This window comes from Miniopterus schreibersii (genome assembly GCF_964146895.1).
Source record: "Miniopterus schreibersii genome assembly, chromosome: 10".
Taxonomy (NCBI): domain Eukaryota; kingdom Metazoa; phylum Chordata; class Mammalia; order Chiroptera; family Miniopteridae; genus Miniopterus; species Miniopterus schreibersii.
This window is the reverse complement of record NC_138110.1, coordinates 45744620-45761509: the sequence shown is the minus strand read 5'-3', so window position 1 is coordinate 45761509 and position 16890 is coordinate 45744620. Positions and strand designations below refer to the sequence as shown.

Sequence of the window (16890 nt, the reverse complement as noted above, 5' to 3'; positions counted from 1 at the left end):
CCCAGGAGACTCATAAGTCCTGGGGCTTCTGCAGGAGCTACTGGCAAGAGACCCTCTTTCTGTAGGCGTTGCTAAACTGATAGGAGCTGCTGGGAACCATCACTGCCAACTCCTGGGATGCTTGTCTGAGAATAAAGCCACACGGAGAAGAGCAGAGCCAGGAGATAGAGCAGAGTCCTGACGGCTTTGCTCGAGGCTCTGGATTGCCCTTGACGCCAAAGCTTTTTCAGTTATGAGCACTGACAACTTTCCTTCTTGCTGCTGGCTGGGTGCTTCCAGCTGAAAGGATGTTATTGTAACTCCCAGCATTTACCCTGGGTACAGGGTAGGCACAAAAAAATTGTCAAGTTGTTGATAGTTTATTTGCAGCTATGTCTAGGGCGGTTAAGTGGAATATTTATTTTTTGCATTAAAACATTGTTATTGTGGTAAAATACAATGTCTACCATTTAATCATTTTAAGTGTAGAGTTCAGTGACATACACTTATAGTGTCACGCAACCATCACCGCTATCCATTTCCAGAACTTTTTTTTAAAAACAGAAATCTGTACCCATTAAACACTAACTTCCATTCTTCCCTCTCCCCACCTCATGGTAACCATTATTTTACTTTTTTTAATCCATGAATTTGACTACTCTAGGTCCCACATAGTGGGGCAAAAGTAGGTTTACCGTTGAGGACACAAAACAGTTTATTCTTGTGTCATTTACTAATTTTTGTATTATTTTCCATATGAACAGCTGTAAACCTATTTTTTGCCTCACTATAAGTGGAATCTTACAATATTTGTTATTTTTGTGACAGGCTTGTTTCACTTAGCACAATGTTCCAAGGTTCACCCACGTTGTAGCATGTATTAGAATCTCCAGCATTTCTAAGGCTGAATAATACTCAGTGGAATAATATTCCACTGTATGTGTAGACCACATTTTATATATCCATTCGTCCATCAACGGACATGGAGGTTGAGTACTCTGTATTGTAAATAATGCTGTTATGGACATGGGTGTACAAATATATGTTCAAGTCGCAGCTTTCAATTCCTCTGGGCCTATAACCCAGAAGCTGAATTGCTGGATCATGTGGAAATTCTGTTCAGCTTTTTAAGGAATCACCATGCTGGTTTCCAGAACAGCTGCACCATTCTACATTCCCACCAACAGTGCACCAGGGTTCCGATGTCTCTACGTCCTTGTCAATAGCTGTTACTTTCTATTTTTTGGAAAATATTTGAAGATGGAACTGTGATAATGCTCGGAATAGAACTTATTCTATTAGCCTGTCTAGATAAGAAAAAAACTGTTGAGTTAATGAAACATTAAAGCCAGATGACCTGGGCTGAAATCATCCTTCGTGTGCTCTGGGCAGCATCGCGCCTCTATAGGCTCCTACGCCATCGAGTACATCTGTGTCAGGGGTGGAAACACTGTTCTGGAGTCACTGGCCGCTCCTGCTTTCCCAAGGAGGGAGGAGGGACAGAGGCTCGGCACACTTTGACCTGTGGATGGCCAGTTTCCTCAAGCCCCCACACCCACCCGTTTTGGCTTTTTCAACAAGAATGAAGTTGCCTTTTTATCTACCCCAGGATGCTCTTACAGGGCAGTGAAACGACATCATCACGCACGTGGTGCATTCCCTGATAGACATGTTAGCAGCTGCTGCCTTTTACACGAGCTCCCCTTTCCCAAGGTCGCCTGGTTATGGCCACTTTCCTCTGAGCCCTCAGGAAAGAGGAGGGCACGTGAAGCATGAGGCCTGGGCACACGCTGCCGTCTTGTAAAGGCTTTATTTCTACTTCATCATCGTCTCATACAGACTCCGAGGACCATCCTTTGCTTCAGTTTGGTATCCTCATGACTTTTTATAGTATTTTTTTCTTAAACAGAAAATTTTGAGTAAACAGTGCATATTGCCAGTTACTCTTTTAACGATAATTTTAAAATGCCATTGCTGTTGTATCGTCGATGCAAGAAGACAACGAAAGTACAGTACAAGGGAATTCACAATGTGCCACAATGGGACAGATGACTCACACTTAGGTGATGGGGAGACCACAGCAGCAATATGTACATGCACCCCAGTGCTTCGAACCCGGAGGCGTGCAAGTCGAGTAGAATATGTGGATTATACAAAGAATTTGGTAAGCCCAGCTGAGGACTCAGTACCTTTTCCAGAACGCTGACATGTGTCCCCTCCAGGATATATCTGTCTTGTCTACTGGCTTCCTGGCTTTTCTACTACAAAAAGTTCACTGAATCACACAGTCTGAAGTTTTCAAAAATTCTTAAAAACCAAAAACATTGACAAAATAAAATTAACTTAAAACACTCTAATTCAACGTGGAAATAAACCAAACCAAAATGTAACAGTGCAAATTTAACAGACAGGCAGTCAGGATTGAGAGCGAGGGTGTTCAGAATCTCTTAAAATGTACATCTTTAAAACTTTTATTTTTTAAATTTATTTATATCTTATTAACCTTTTTTTTAATATACTGTGTGTAAAAAAGATGGAGACAAAAATAGTTTTCTGAGCTATGAAAAAAATTAAGTTATTACAGGCACATTTACTGTTTCATTCTAGAAACATCTCAGGTTCACAGGTTGAACATTCAGCAGCCATGTGTTTTTTTAAAAACACATTCTTTGACCTTGGGAAAACTAGATCTCTCCTTTTGGGCAGAGTTTGGTTGACGATGATGGTGTGGTTATGCAAATTACAGTGAATTATTCCGTGATAATCCATGCAAACTTGCATCACGTCACTGGTGCAGCTTCTCCCCGGGCAGCTCCTCGTCGCCGAGCTCCTCCAAGGAGGCCGGGTCTCCGAGTGACTGAGCCGCTGAGGCAGTGGGGGAATGTGGGGCCCAACGGGATGGAGGGCGACGGTTTGCTGGTCTCTCGGGCCTGGAGAAGCAGGGCTCTAGGGATGGAGCTAGTGCGGAACAAGGTAGTTCCTTCAAAGCCAGAAAGAGAAAGACAGGGTTACTCAGACTGATAGTTCCTCCGGGGCGTGCGTGCGTGTGCGTGTGCGTGTGTGTGTGTGATTTCCCCCAAACACACATCTTGACAGGCTCAAGTTAATGCAATAGACCAGGGGCAACTTCTGAATGCTAGCTTATATTTGCTCATGGAGCATGACTTAAAATGGTAAGTAAAGAATTCATCAGGAATGATCAGAGATGACAGTAATGGGAGGGTATCACATGAGGATTAAAATGGCCAAGCTGTGAGATGGGTGTGTTTACAGAGCACCGTGAGAACAGGGCCGGAGCATGTGGAAGGTGGAAGAACCACAGGCCTCATGTGGTCTACACAGGCCACGTGGTCATATTCTGACCCAGCTGGTCCCATCACTTTGGCCCTCCTGAATGATCTATTTAGTGACAAAGACGGTCCTAAGAGGCCAGCCTCCCTGTGCCTTGGCCTGTTGAGGGCCCATGATTTCATCCATCTGGATTAGAAATGAGACTCACCTTAACACAAAACTCTGCTAGCGGTAATTCCAAACTGACTGGCAGTGGGTGAAACAAATTCCCACAACATGAAAAAATGCTGCCGGCAGAAATTTTAATTTAGGTCTAGTTTTCTTTAATGACCCTTCCTTGCCATATTTTAAAAAGTGGAGCCAGAGTGTGCCTGTGCTTTTGTGTTGCAGGCATCCCACACCTGAGAAGAGGTAATGCGAGACACCCTCCACCACGGTGCAGACCACCTGGAGTGCTTCCTCTCACGGCCTAGTCTCCACGGCAGGGAACAACGACACCCACACTTGGAATGTGCTGGCACAGAGAAATGGGAGAAGCCATGGCATGAGGAAACGGTGGGTTCCACAGGGTGGGACCCGTCTGCCCAAATGACACTCAGAAGACAGAAAGCTGGGATGGTCCACCACGGCAATGGCGATGACACAGAGCAAAGACCCTCGGAGCCAGTGAGGAAGTAAGGCGGAGAATTTAGAGAGGTGACAAGCAACTGCAAAGATCAGAGTGAGGAGCGTTTCTTCAGCAGAGCAGGGAGCGACACAGGAAGTCAGCGGCTGTGTTGAAAGGTGATGTGACAAACACTGTGACAAGGAGGAAGATGGGAGGCGGACCAGGAGAGCGATGGTGAGGAGGCTGCCTCCCTGTGGGGTCCGCAGAGAGGGAGCACTGACACTGGGGGCGCTTCTGAAGGCACCCTGCCTCTTCTGTGGGTGGCACCTTATATGACAACGGGGAAGCCCCATCAGCAAAGCACTTATGCTAATGAGAACCATGGCAACCAGAGATACCTCGCCTGTGAAAACGCTGTCAGCCCTGAAATAGCTGAAATGTGAACTAATGCAGGGTGAGCCGTGTCCTCACCTCACCTCAGTGCAGGGTATGCGGGGACATGTGGTTTGGGAAATCAGCTATTTTGTGTCTTTTGGCGTCACTGCTCCTGGTTTTGTAAGAGTTTGTGTGTGCTTGCGTTGTGTAGGAGTGTGTGTTGTGTTGTGTGCAGGTGTGTGTGTGTGCTGGGAGGGCTGCAGCCAGTTTCCACCTGGCTGATGCTGGATGACGAGGGGCTTCCCATTAGTTTTGGGCTACCTCCTCACTCGCATCTGTTTGGGGACTCCTACAGGAAGAAATGTCGCGTGACCACACCAGCACACACAAGCAGACCATGCTGTCCTTTTCCTGAGGCCACTGCAGTGGGCTATGTAGGGATGTGATCCTTGGAGCGCCTCTCTGGGTAGAGAGACAAATGTACTTTGGTACAGAATGCTCTGAGTTGAGATCAGTGAATGAGCGAGATGGGTAATTACGTCCTTGATTAAAAACAAGGCTCCTGATTTCTCATGTGGCTTGATTTAGGCTCTGAAGTCATTTCTGAGAATATTTTTGGAGCAGGGATGACTGTGCTGTTTATCCAATCAACAGGTATTTATTGAGCACTTGCTAGGTCACCTATGGTGATCACCTGGAAGGACAAGATGTATTTGCTTTTATTCTGGTGTGGTTGTTGTAAAAAAAAAAAAAAAAAAAAAGGCAGCAGCAGCCTCATTATGGTCACACCTGACATAGCACATAGCAATAACATGTGCCACCAAATACCGGTAGCAGGTCCAGGCCCACTGGGAAAATATTTGGCTCAAAGATCCCCACACACAGTCCCCTCTCTGGCCAATGTCTCTTACCCCTCTGACAGCATATTGGCTGCAAACTGCACAGGAGAGCAGAAATCTCAGCAGGATCTCTACAACCTGGGAGCCTTCGTTTGCATCGAGCAGTCAACACTTGGCAAAAGGGACTGTCCAGGCCACCAATCTCCTTGCAAAGGGACCCAGAGCCAGTGTGGGCGGCTGCCTCTACAGAGCAGATCTACCTGGGATGATTCCGCCTTGTTTCTAAGTGTCAGATGCCAACCCCGAGTTACACAAATGACCTCTCCAGACAGTTTGGAAAGAAGGACAGAAAGCACTTACGGCGTGAGGCAGGCAGGGCTAGAGTCCCCAGGGGGCAGTTAGTAAGACAGTTTGGTTCTGGACAGAACAGACAGAGAAAGAAAAGAAAAGCAAGTAGGTTGAGAAGTGTTTTTAAAAACAGAAGAACAGTAAAGGTTTAATGTCAACAAGCTGGGGGCCAGCCCCAGGGACAGTTATCGGAAGAAGCAGGAGGCCCGCAGAAGCGGCACTGCATTCCCGGGGCGCACAGACCTCTCTGCCTGGTCCAGAGGGAGGGGGGACCTCACTGTGGAAGCAACAGCCCTTTCCCTTCTGATTTCTTTCTTCCCTGAGTTGCCCTTTGGCTTTTAACATTTCAAACACCCTTTGGCAGAGAGAGATGTAAGTCACGGGACTCTTGTATTTGAAAGGAAGCATAGAACAGCCAGTTTCAGTCACAATGATCAAGCGACTGCTGTTCACACTAAAAACTCCTCCCATTTTCCACTTAGACCTGGGAGAGAAGAAAATAATTACATTTCCAGATTACTCCCATTCGCCTCACACCAGAACTCCTCACAGCTTCTCTGCATCGCTGCATTAGTGCTATGGCTTCAAGAGAAAAATAAGTAGCTTGTGGGGTGAGAGTGGGATGTTCCGCTGTGCAGGGTCCTAGCCAGGATCCCTACATCCCCAACTAGCTGTCTGAACATTCAGGGAGAGTCCCCGACAGGCCTCGCACAGCAGGCTGGGAAATCAGATTTGCTTCTGGTGATTTTGGAATGAAAACCCAGAACTACCACAAAATTTATGGAGTGGCAGGAAGGGCTCTCCAATGGGCCTAATACAGTAAGTCAATTCAGGCAAGAAATAATTCCATTGGAATCTAGAATAAGCAAAATTGCAACAAAAAAAAAAAAAAAAAAAGGAAGAAAGAGCCGATGACATTGCCACAGCTCCAGGCAGGTTCTGGACCCCCGAAATTGTGCTGTGCTCCCATCAAATGGGCCAATCATCTCTGAGGCAGTGAACGCACCAAGTGAGAAGAGAAAGGGAGTGGGCACAGCTTTGCATGGATAAAACCATTTTCACACCTTAGAGCTGTGATTCAGTCATTAAACCATCCTTTATATTATCATAGATCACCTGGAGCATTTAACGCAAAACATTTTTTGGTTCCTAAAAATTAATAATTTCTATTTAGTTTCTAATATAAATGGACACTCCAGACACAGCCAGTTAATGCTTTGGGACAAAGCCCTGATTTCAGCTGATTCCTGCAGAGCTCCGAGAAATCAGGCATTCCCACAAAGGGGATGACTCACTTACCTGAGGGCCCCGAAGAATGGGGGTACAGAGGCCTGCAGAAGACATCATCTGTCACCTGAGAACACTCAACCACGGTTTGTGTTCTTCTCAGAGCATGTAAACCACTTTATCACAAAGACTCGCATCCTCAGAACATGTGCACCATGCACTGTCAAGATCAGGTTGAACCACATGGCACTGCCATTTCTACAGGTGACTGGCAACTTCACGTGGTTTAACCCATTTCACATTTAAACTCTATATTCTGAGTTAAGTAGTACTTGGTGGGTTAGACTGGGAACCTGACCATCACTGCTCCCCTTGTGGGAAACTTGGGGCAGAACGTAGAAATACACCTTTCTCCTCTCCTCACTCATGAGGCCCAGGCCATGGCGGGTGGGAAAGCAGCAGGCTGCTCGAGGAGGGTATTTCTCTCCTTCCCACAGACCCTGGCCATCTGCTAGGCTGCCTGCCTGGAGAATGCTTGTGGGTGTCTGGATTCCACCGGGGTGGACTTTGTCCATCTGGGCTACTGGTGAGTTGGGCTTGCACTGAAGTCTACATGTGGCATCGCTCCTGCACAGGGGCTGCCGAGGGGTGGGGGCCGTGTTGTCAGCACTGCGTGAGCTGTGAAGCTGGGGTCACTACTGCTTTCACCCCCAGCGTTGTCATCGGGCTTTGTTTTATTTTGCTCACTCTTAAAGTGGAAATGGGAATTGTCTTTTTAAAGTGGTGTGGTACAAATATACCACATGTGGATATGCGTCAGAACAGAATTCAAGGTTGACTGGTTTGAGAATATTGTTAATAGGGATATTAATAATAATTACATAATGTGATAATATGTGTGGTTATATAATAATAATGAGAAAATGAGGGATGTGTCAGGGGGATGACAATCATCACCCTGTATGAAGGCAGGGCTGTGACTGCATGTCTGCCTCACCTGGGTTTATTACTGGAGGGATTTGTGGACAGAGACAGTAATTTGTGAGATGTGTGACTGCTACTTCTCACTGAAGCCAACGCTAGAGTCCAGCCATTGTAGCTCCTCATGAGAGATGTTCTCGAATCCACACTCTCAAAACCCTCCCCACACATAGAGATCTGGAGCCAGAAAGCCCTAACGCAACCCTCCCATACTTCCCACACAGACATTCCTAGGACAATTTTATCCAGAAGGGTGGCAAATTATGACCCCAAGTGAAAAGCTCAGATAAACAGATGAGCAGCCATGACCTGGACCTGAGAACCTGAATCACTTCTAAGAAGTAGCTCAGGGCTAGTGTTTCTGCCCATTCCATTCTCCCATAGGCCAGGTATCTCCCCAGCTCACAAGAACCTATTATGGACCAGGATTCTTGAAGTCAGATGACCTAGTACAATCCCAGGTTCAAACTAGTTTTCCCAACATTTGAATGTAAGAGCTGGTAGGGTGAGGGTGTGGAACTCTCAGCTTTCATTACCTCGATGGACCCTGGTTCGGCTTTGATGGTTTCTCCCATGTGGCTGTCACTGTTAAGACTTGGGAGGCTGTGAGGCGCCTGCCTCCTCCCCTCCTTTAAGGCATGCTCCAACAGCTTCTTGTTGAGGATCCTGGCTACACTCTCTGTGAATGTGTAGCCAGGGGGAGCAGATAAGTCCTGCCTCACAGGCGTGCTCTCTCCCCCTTCCTCCCTATAGGTCTCTGAGCCAACCCCGATGGGGCTGGGTGACCGTCCCCGGGAACTGGGGCTGGTGTCTTGGCCTGGGCCCAGCTCCAGCTGGGGTTCAGCTGAGCGTGACCGACTCCCAGCCCGAGTCCCCTTCTGGAAGGGGTCCTGCACCACGGGGCTGTGGTCGATGATGTTGAAGAGGCTGGAGAGGCCATCATTGATGGCGGTGTGCACGGGGCTCTCCCGCGTGGTGGTGGAGCGGGCCCAGGCCGACTCACTGCATCCCTTCTGGGCCAGCCCTGGTGGGGTCCTGTTATTTGGCTGGTCAGCTTTGGGGAGGGGCTTCCTCTGCAGCTTAGGAGACCCATACTTGGGGGAGCAGCATGTGCGTTCGAACTTGGCCTGCACCTTCTCGATGGCGGGGGCCACCTGCCTGCTCCTAAGGCCACGGGATGGAGATGATGCGGGTGTGGAACCACCCCCTGCTTTTGGCGTGAGACACTTGTGGGGGCTGCTGGTGATGGCACTGCCACGCAGAGCTTCGGTCTGCAGGCCGACACTGATGGTCTGGGTGGTCTGTGTCCCCGTCGTCCGGGACCCATTGGTCTGGCAGGCCATGTCCTTGACCAGGGGCTCGGGGGAACTAGGGCAGATGGCATTCCTGACGGAGAAGGCCACTTCCTTCATGTCGTCACTCATGTTCTTGGACATCTCCAGGCTGTGCAGTGGGGAGGTGAAACCCAGAGGGGTACAGAGGGTGCTATCAAGGGGGTGCAGCCCTCTCTCCCCATAGTCTCGGGGTTGCCGGGAAGAGGCACAAGGCCACCTGCTAAGCATGTGTTCTGAGGGGCCCCCCTTAGTGTCTCCTGTGCCTCCTCTGGCTCTGCTTGTAGGAAACGGGACCTCAGGCTCCAGCCGGCCTGAGCTCTCACTGCCCGCCACCACGATGCTGTCCATCCTGCGGACGGCAGGGGGGCTGTGCAGCACCCGCACCCCAGATGGCTCAGTGCGGATGTGGCTCCGCAGGGGCTGCTTCTGGCAGTGCTCTGGGCTGGTCATGGTGTCTGTGGTCATGGTGACACTCGTGGTGAGGTACCAGGAAGAGTCAGGGAAAGGCTCAGCTCCGGCCTCACTCCCTGCCTGCCCCCCCTCGGTCCTGTCTGCCCAGGGCTCTGGGGGCCTCTCATCCCAGCTCTTGCTGTTGAACTCCTCGATGTACTTCAGATCATCAGGAGACAGGGGTGGGGTGATGTCCTCTTTGCTGCTGGCAGTGGGCAGGCCTTTCTCCGGCAGGAAGGGAGAGACATCCATCAGGCGCTGGAACTCAGACATGGAGGACACGGACACTGCCCTGGGAGAATGAATGGGAGAGAAGACAGTGTCAGCTGACCTGAGACCAGCCAGGGAGTCCGCTGACCTGAGACCCCCTGACCCAGCACAGCACGTGTGTCCTGCCCACGCAAGTGTGTTTTGTGTCAGCCTCTGCCAGAACTATCAGAACACTTTCCAGCTGCTTGATGTTCTCCACTCCTGAGCTAACCCTGTGGGTGTTTGATGGGCTTTTTACGGCTCTGGAATTGTTCCAGGAGCTTTGTATTGGTCCTGAATGTAATACAACCAACCCTCAAACCCTGGAAACAAGTGGAAGGGTGGGGCTATCGGGCAGGCATAGCTAAGCTCCAAATCTACTTTGGGGGTTTCATTTTAGCCTATGCTGCTTGGCAGGAGGAAGGGACACCTGGCTGTGGCGTGGCCTCTCTATCTATTGAACAGTGTGCCTTCAGTTCCCAACATACTGGGAGTCTCCTGAGTGTGGAGCATTGTGTTGGGTGCTCATCCCACAGACATGAACACACTGCAGTCCTGATCCAGAGCCAGCTAATGGTCTGGGGGCGGAGGAGATACCACAACAAAATAACTGTAATCTGAAGTCTTTCTCACCCACTGGTCTTATCCTCTACTGACCTGAAGTACTAACCATCTCCAAAGGCCAAAAGGAAGACGGAGAAGGAAGGAATGTGGAAGATGTAACCAGGTCGACAAATTCCCAAACACTATTTCGAATGAAAATTGCATCTATCCCTGCCTAAATCTACCCATGGGGCTCTGCTCTCCTCTCCCCTCTTCGCTGCCCCCTTTGCAGTCAAGCCTTCTCTTTGTTCTCACTCCCCCTGTATTTCTGGACAAGAGGAAGATGCCCACAGACACATGCACACAGTGGAAAGTGAAGACAGGAGACCTAAGGCAACAGCCAGTTTTGGGTAAGCTCTTGCCTAATAGACGTGGATTTGGATGTAGATTCCTCAATATATTAGCACTTTAATTCAATATATTTCTATTTGACATGAATTTACTGACTGCCTCCTATAGGCTGGGGCAGGCGCTGAGGCAGGTGTTGGAGATTCTGACACACTAAGACGGGAGGTTGCTGGAGGGCTTACGCAGCTTGTCAGCCCACACAGGGCAAAGAAGTGGTGGCCAGGAAGGAGGCTTGGGGCTGGCCATGCCTGTGGCTCAGACCCTGGGCCCTCTGACCTGGAGTCCCTCTGGTTGGGGTGGCAAGGAGGTGAGGTGTGTGCACACTCACTGTCTCTGCAACTAGACCGCTTTCTCATAGGACAAATTAATATCCACCTACCTCTGAACAGAGGCTTGAATACCTGGGGTTATAGACCAGCCCAGGCCTTGCAGAAGGGGTCTTAGATGAAGTCCATGGGCCTCTCCACTGTAGGATCCATTAATGGTGGTGAGGCCAGAATTGGGGTCTGTGTACTACATGGACTGGGCAACAGAACCAGCATAGCTCCCGGTGACTTTGCCTTCACCCCGGGGCACATGCTCTGTGGTCATCACCATGGGGTAAAAGAACAGGCTACAAATGCCACTGTTAAACTTTCCATCTTGTTATTTCTCACTGAAGGCAAAACTTAGTACTATTTCATGGACTTGAAGTTCATAGGAAAACCAGGGATGAGAAGATCTGAAAATACTGAACAGCCCAGAGAAAAAACTGCATGTAGTGGAAATGATACGTATTCATCTATAAAGAAAAAGGCTGCGTTATGTGGCCTGGTAGGGAGGTTGTTATGAGAAATCTCTGAACATTACGTCAATTGTATATTTTTAAAGTTTAAATTAAAACAAATTTGCTATATGTGTCCCATCACACAGATCACCTAAAATATCTGACTACAAACATCAACAACATCAGCTAGTTTATATCTACTTCAAGGATTACTGCAGAGAAATAGTTTAATAAATCCTACAAATAGAGCTTTTAAATGTACAGTGATTTTCAACTTCTGTGCCATAAGAATTTTTAAAACATGCAATACCTGACTATTTAGTTAGAGGCACTGACCTCTTTCCCCTTAGACTGTCAAATAAAAAAATGACACAATAGCCTCTTTTTTTTTTGGTCAGATCGGCAAAAAATATATTTTTTGGTGTGCCATAGAATTTTAGTAATTAGTTTATGTGTGCCATGAGATGAAAAAGGTTGAAAATCGCTGGTATAGTGTAATGTCTCATAGCCTATCAAAAGGGAGTTTTTTCAGACTTTAAGTTAGAAGAGAGGAATTTCCATGGACTTCTCAAAAACCGTTTACCACAATCATTCCTTAATATACACAACACACAGCTGTAATGGCAGAGTTCTTACCCTAACACTAATATACAAACACAGCACATCTCTGGCCTTTTTGTGGTTAATAAAAAAAGTAAAATACCATATTTATTAAATTAATAAGAATAAAGCAACTACTTATTCAGAAGTCTTATTTTAAGTCGTTTTTGAAGAGAGTATTATAATAGACCGCAGTGACAAGCTGGCGTTTTCAGACAAGAGGGTTTTATTTTGGTCGACTACTATTGTTTTCATCAGTCTCACTTACCTTTGAAGGTTTCCCTTGTGATTTTCTTCTTCCTACAAAGAAGAAATAAGTTCGTCTGAATCAGTTAATATTGGTTGCCTAGGAGCTTTCGGTGTGCTGTGTGATCTGTTTTGCTCGCCTGCCTAGGAAAGCACCACTGACAATGCACACGGAGCCAAGTTCTGCCCGGAGTGCCACTGCCCCCAGCCCTTTGCAACACAGTAATAAAACCATCACCCACCGCGTGACGAGGGGCTGGAGCTTCAGCATCCAGGGCGGAGGCCACATGAGTAAGAAAAGCTGGCTGTAAACTTTGTACAAATGTTGTCATGGAGAAAGTGGCTCTCCTGTGCTTCCTCAAAGGACTTCGCTGACTACATGGATTTCAACCTTGATTTGTAATGACCTGGATACGCCTGCGTGCGTGTGTGTGTGTGTGTGTGCGTGTTTCTGTGTGTGAGAGAGAGAGAGAGAGAGAGAGGTGGGAAAGGAAGATGAGGCTGGTAGAGTGAGTGAGAAGACGGATGTGCCTTGGTCTAAGCCTCGCTCTAGAAGTTGGTTTGAGATCCTTAGGCCCAAGTACTTTCTTAATTTTAAACTTTGCCGTTTGGAATCCAAGACGAAGTTCTGCTGATGAAGAAAGACAGCTGTGCTGGCAGAGGGCAACATGAACACGGGTTGACTTGAAACACCCTCGAGCTGACGTGGTCTGGGAGAAAGAACAAGGGCCCTAGCGAGCCCTTGACAAGGGAAGTTTATTTGTCGGCACAGTAAGCAGCCTGCTGCGCTTCCCCCAGTGAGCACCGCCCGCCAAGCAGGTCAGTCGGGGTCCCTGCCCCTGCCCTGCGGGGCTGGCACCAGGCCAGCCTCCTGACCCGTCTGACTTCTCGCTGCTGTGAGATTGGACCATGGGAGATCGCCAACAGGTCAAACAGGGAGGCACATTGGTAATGTCACATCAGCTGGGAATCTACTGCTGAGGAGAGGGCGCCTGACCTCACCGACATGTGACCAAGTATAATTTCCCCACATTTCAACAACACTATTGACATGAACCCTTCTCAGTCCATTAAGTACTTGGGACGGGTTAAGTGCATGTATAGCAACTGTTAAATGGACTCACAGATAACGATTCCTAAAATCAATTTTAAAACCTGGTTTTAAAAAGGGCTTAACCAGGAAAACCTAATGCTGTGCTGTGCTGTGGAAATTCCAGCACAGAGCTTAGCTCATCTACTTGCTCATCCAGTTTACGTAAGGTTTCTAAATACTGAATTGCCTTCCCCTTGCGCGGAATAAGGTGTTTATGGTATGTTAATGTTTAGTGACATTTGCTACTTCCAAATATCAGGTATTTTCTTTAAAACAGATTTTTTTCTGTTAGTAACAAGTTTTCAAGAGTCAGAAGACTGTGCTACGATTTTAAGTGAAGTTGAAAATCTCTATTCCCTAGAATGACCTCCTTCCTCCCATGTGTTTCACTGGACATGCCCATTCATGAGACCTTTCCATTTACATGGGACACGACATTTACATGGGACATGAAACCTGAGAGAAAGTGGCAGAATAAAGCTGACCACAGCACAAGCTAGGGGCCTGCGGTTAAGGCCACCAAGCAATGCTCTTGGCACTGTGAAGGTTTCATGTGTCCGTAAGCCCTGGTGCCTGCCTGCCATGTGGCCGGGTTTCCCAACAACCCCTTGGTCTTGCAGTGGTTAACTGGACCCGAAAACCCAGGCCGACCTCAGGGAGGCAGTTCCTGAAGTCCTGGGGCCCGCGGGCCGGAGGCTCCTCCGGTTCATCTTCCATAGACAGGGCGTCCAAGTAGAGGTTCTCCCGGGCCGAGCACCTGTCGGACTCCTTCAGCTTGGAGAGCGGCCGGTCTTCAAACGGGGCTGAGTCCGAGTCTGTGCCGGGCCACATCCCCACGGGTCGGGGCACGCGGGGGCTGCCCGGGGGAGCAAAAGGGCGGATGTCGCCTTCTTTTTGATCACAAAGGAAATTTCCACCTCTGCGGGGACTGTTTTCTTTCTGCAACTTGAAGGTTTAAAAATCAAAACAATTAGCCTCACTTTTCTATCTGTTCTCTCCTAAGACCTCGGTCTCACCACAGCTCACATCTCAAAGACTTAGAGAAGTAAATGTTCTTAAGTTCTGGCCTTGATTTCCAAATGCAACCCACCATTACAAACGCTTTTTAAAAAATCACAATTTTGTTTGGACTGAACATCTGCATTAACCACATATAAGCCAACTCCTTCTGACAAGAATCCATGTTACTGTACATCACTTTGAGTGCTGTGCTCACAGGAAACTATACATTTATTTTTTTTAAAATCTAACATTAAATGGCATATTTAGAACTCTTTTTATTTTTGTAATTACCTTCAGAACTTAAGGTATACTCAGTGAAAACCATTAGTGACAGCAAGCTTCTGAGGGTAAATTTGATTTTCCTAACTAGCAGAGTTTGCTAATAATAACAGAGTATTATTTCCAAATCATGTGGAATGGGTCTTATGTATAGCCCGGGGGATCAAACTATTATAATCACTGGATGTCAAAACAACTTATACTTTGCTTGAGAGGATTGAAACTTAGCTAAAAGGTAATTAAGATCTGCTATTACTGAAAACAAACAAACACAAGACAGATACTTCTGAGTCATGCTTTTTTTACCTGGCGTGGGAAGCTCAAGAAGCAATTGTGGGAAACACATAGGACCACTTGGAGTTAGAGAGACCTGAGTTGGAACCACTGTTGAGTGGCTTGCTGGTTTGCTCTCAGGTACAAGGTCCCTAACTCTTCTCAGCTCAGTCTCCTCATCTATAAACAGGGATAGTATACCGCCCTCCAAGGTTCAGGGGGGACTCATTGTTTGTCGGGAGCCGCCGCTGACTTCCCTTAGGCCTGCCCTCTGGGGCTGGGTGCACTAATAACCACCTTGCCTATTTACAGCGCAAGAACCAAGTGGTGGATGGTCAGGAAGCGCCCCGAGGTGAAATCACAGGGACAGTCAGAGAAATGCCTGTAGGCAGATACTCTCGCTCCTCCCCTCCCCTCCCCGGCTCTCCCTTCCCCAGCCCTCCCCTCCCCTTCCCTCTCCTCTCCTCAAGAAGCCCTGATGGTCGGTTTTCCCTCTACTCGCCTGAGCTTTCCTCACTCAGCTCTGCTCACTGCCTCCCTGTCAAAACACGCACAGAAAGCACCGTTGAGAACTGAGGGTGTTTCCACCTACATATCCTTAATGGGATCTTTGTTGAATGACATGCTCAGCACTCTACACATTGGCTACTCTTTTGAATAAGCAATTATTTGAATGACTGAAATGACATTTGGATTTGTCCTGAAGGGGTGGCAGGATTTCAATCCCTAAGTGCTGGGACAGTGCCAGGAAGTTCTAAAACTCCTTAGAAGCATTTTAATTAATATTTTTAAGAAAGCATCTTTCATAAACTTTACCTCTGTGTCCCAATTTCAGCCTTCATCCACAAACTGGCTGTGAGTGTGGCTGTATCATCAGGAACAAAGCCATGTGAAATAATGGGGATAAAGGACTTTGACTTATTTTTAATTTCTGAGTTGGTGGAACCAAAGTCCCCGAGTATTATCTTCATTTTATGAGAAAGATGAAGATTCGAGCAGCCAGAGCTTCAGTGTTAGGGTTTGAGGCAGGATACAGTTGTATTAGGAACCAACACATCACTCTGGGTTTCAGCTCCGCCACCTCCGTTCTCTACCCCTCCCTCCCCATGACACAGTTCTTCACAGTTCTCTTAAAGGATGCTAAATGCTTTCTTTAATCAAAAAAATGAAAAGGAAAGCTTTCTATTATGTTTATCCAATGCACGTCAGCGCAATTTAGTTTCAACACATGATCATCTCCAAGCTAATTTGGGCAAGGAATTAAAATGCAAGCATCACATTTGAAGCTGTAAATGTGCACCGGGGGTGTGTGTGAAGAGGGGAAGAATTACTAAAGAGGAGAGCTATGAACTAGCAGGTTCAAACTCAGTAAAGTGGAATTTCAAAAATAAACCCTGCAGCCAGGAGTGAGGAGCACTGGAGCTGGTGTTAGGTTTCCTAAAAATGAACCGGAGTGGTTTTAGCTGGAGGTGTCTGCTGCTGAGATGCCTCTGGGGTGTTGTAATAGAATAATGGGTCCTTAAAAGGATAGGGTTTCCTAGGAGAGTCATTTCAAATCAGGCGTCTGCAATTACTGTACTGAGAATCCTGCAGCAGAAGAACTTGTAATGCAAATAGAAAATTTTAAAGATTTGCATTTCAAATAATACAGGAAACAATAAACCCTCAAGAGTGTCACCTTATCTGAACTGGTCAAAAGAAAAAAAAGGTCACTTTGTGAACAGGTTTTAAAAGAATGGCCTTGCATGTTGTAGAGGCAACTGACTTAAGAAAGTCAGTTGGGAGAAGAATGAACTTTCCTTTAGCTCTTTATTGCTGCAAGTCCTAGATCATCAGCATGTTCATTGGGAACTTAGCAATTCCAAGGAGAAATGCAGTGTAACTCCATAAAAGTTAACTAGCACCCAATCGTGTTTGGATTGAGACAGGAGATGTGATAAGATAGATGATATGTGTTATATGACCTTAACCACATTCCCATAGTCATTCATCATGTAAAA

The 16890-nt window shown here is 47.3% G+C and overlaps 1 protein-coding gene across 1 annotated transcript in view; it reads right to left on the bottom strand.

Annotated features, from left to right (window-relative positions):
* Positions 1–1770: 1770 nt before the first annotated feature.
* Positions 1771–16890, bottom strand: part of MTCL1 (microtubule crosslinking factor 1) — a 111004-nt gene continuing 95884 nt past the window's right edge. The window contains exons 11-14 of the mRNA XM_081149553.1: positions 13988–14281; positions 12266–12297; positions 8184–9723; positions 1771–2959 (exon numbers count right to left, since the gene is read on the bottom strand). Of these exons, the coding sequence (XP_081005679.1) occupies positions 2765–2959; positions 8184–9723; positions 12266–12297; positions 13988–14281 (2061 nt within the window). The 3' untranslated portion in view covers positions 1771–2764. The remainder of the gene's footprint in view (positions 2960–8183; positions 9724–12265; positions 12298–13987; positions 14282–16890) is intronic.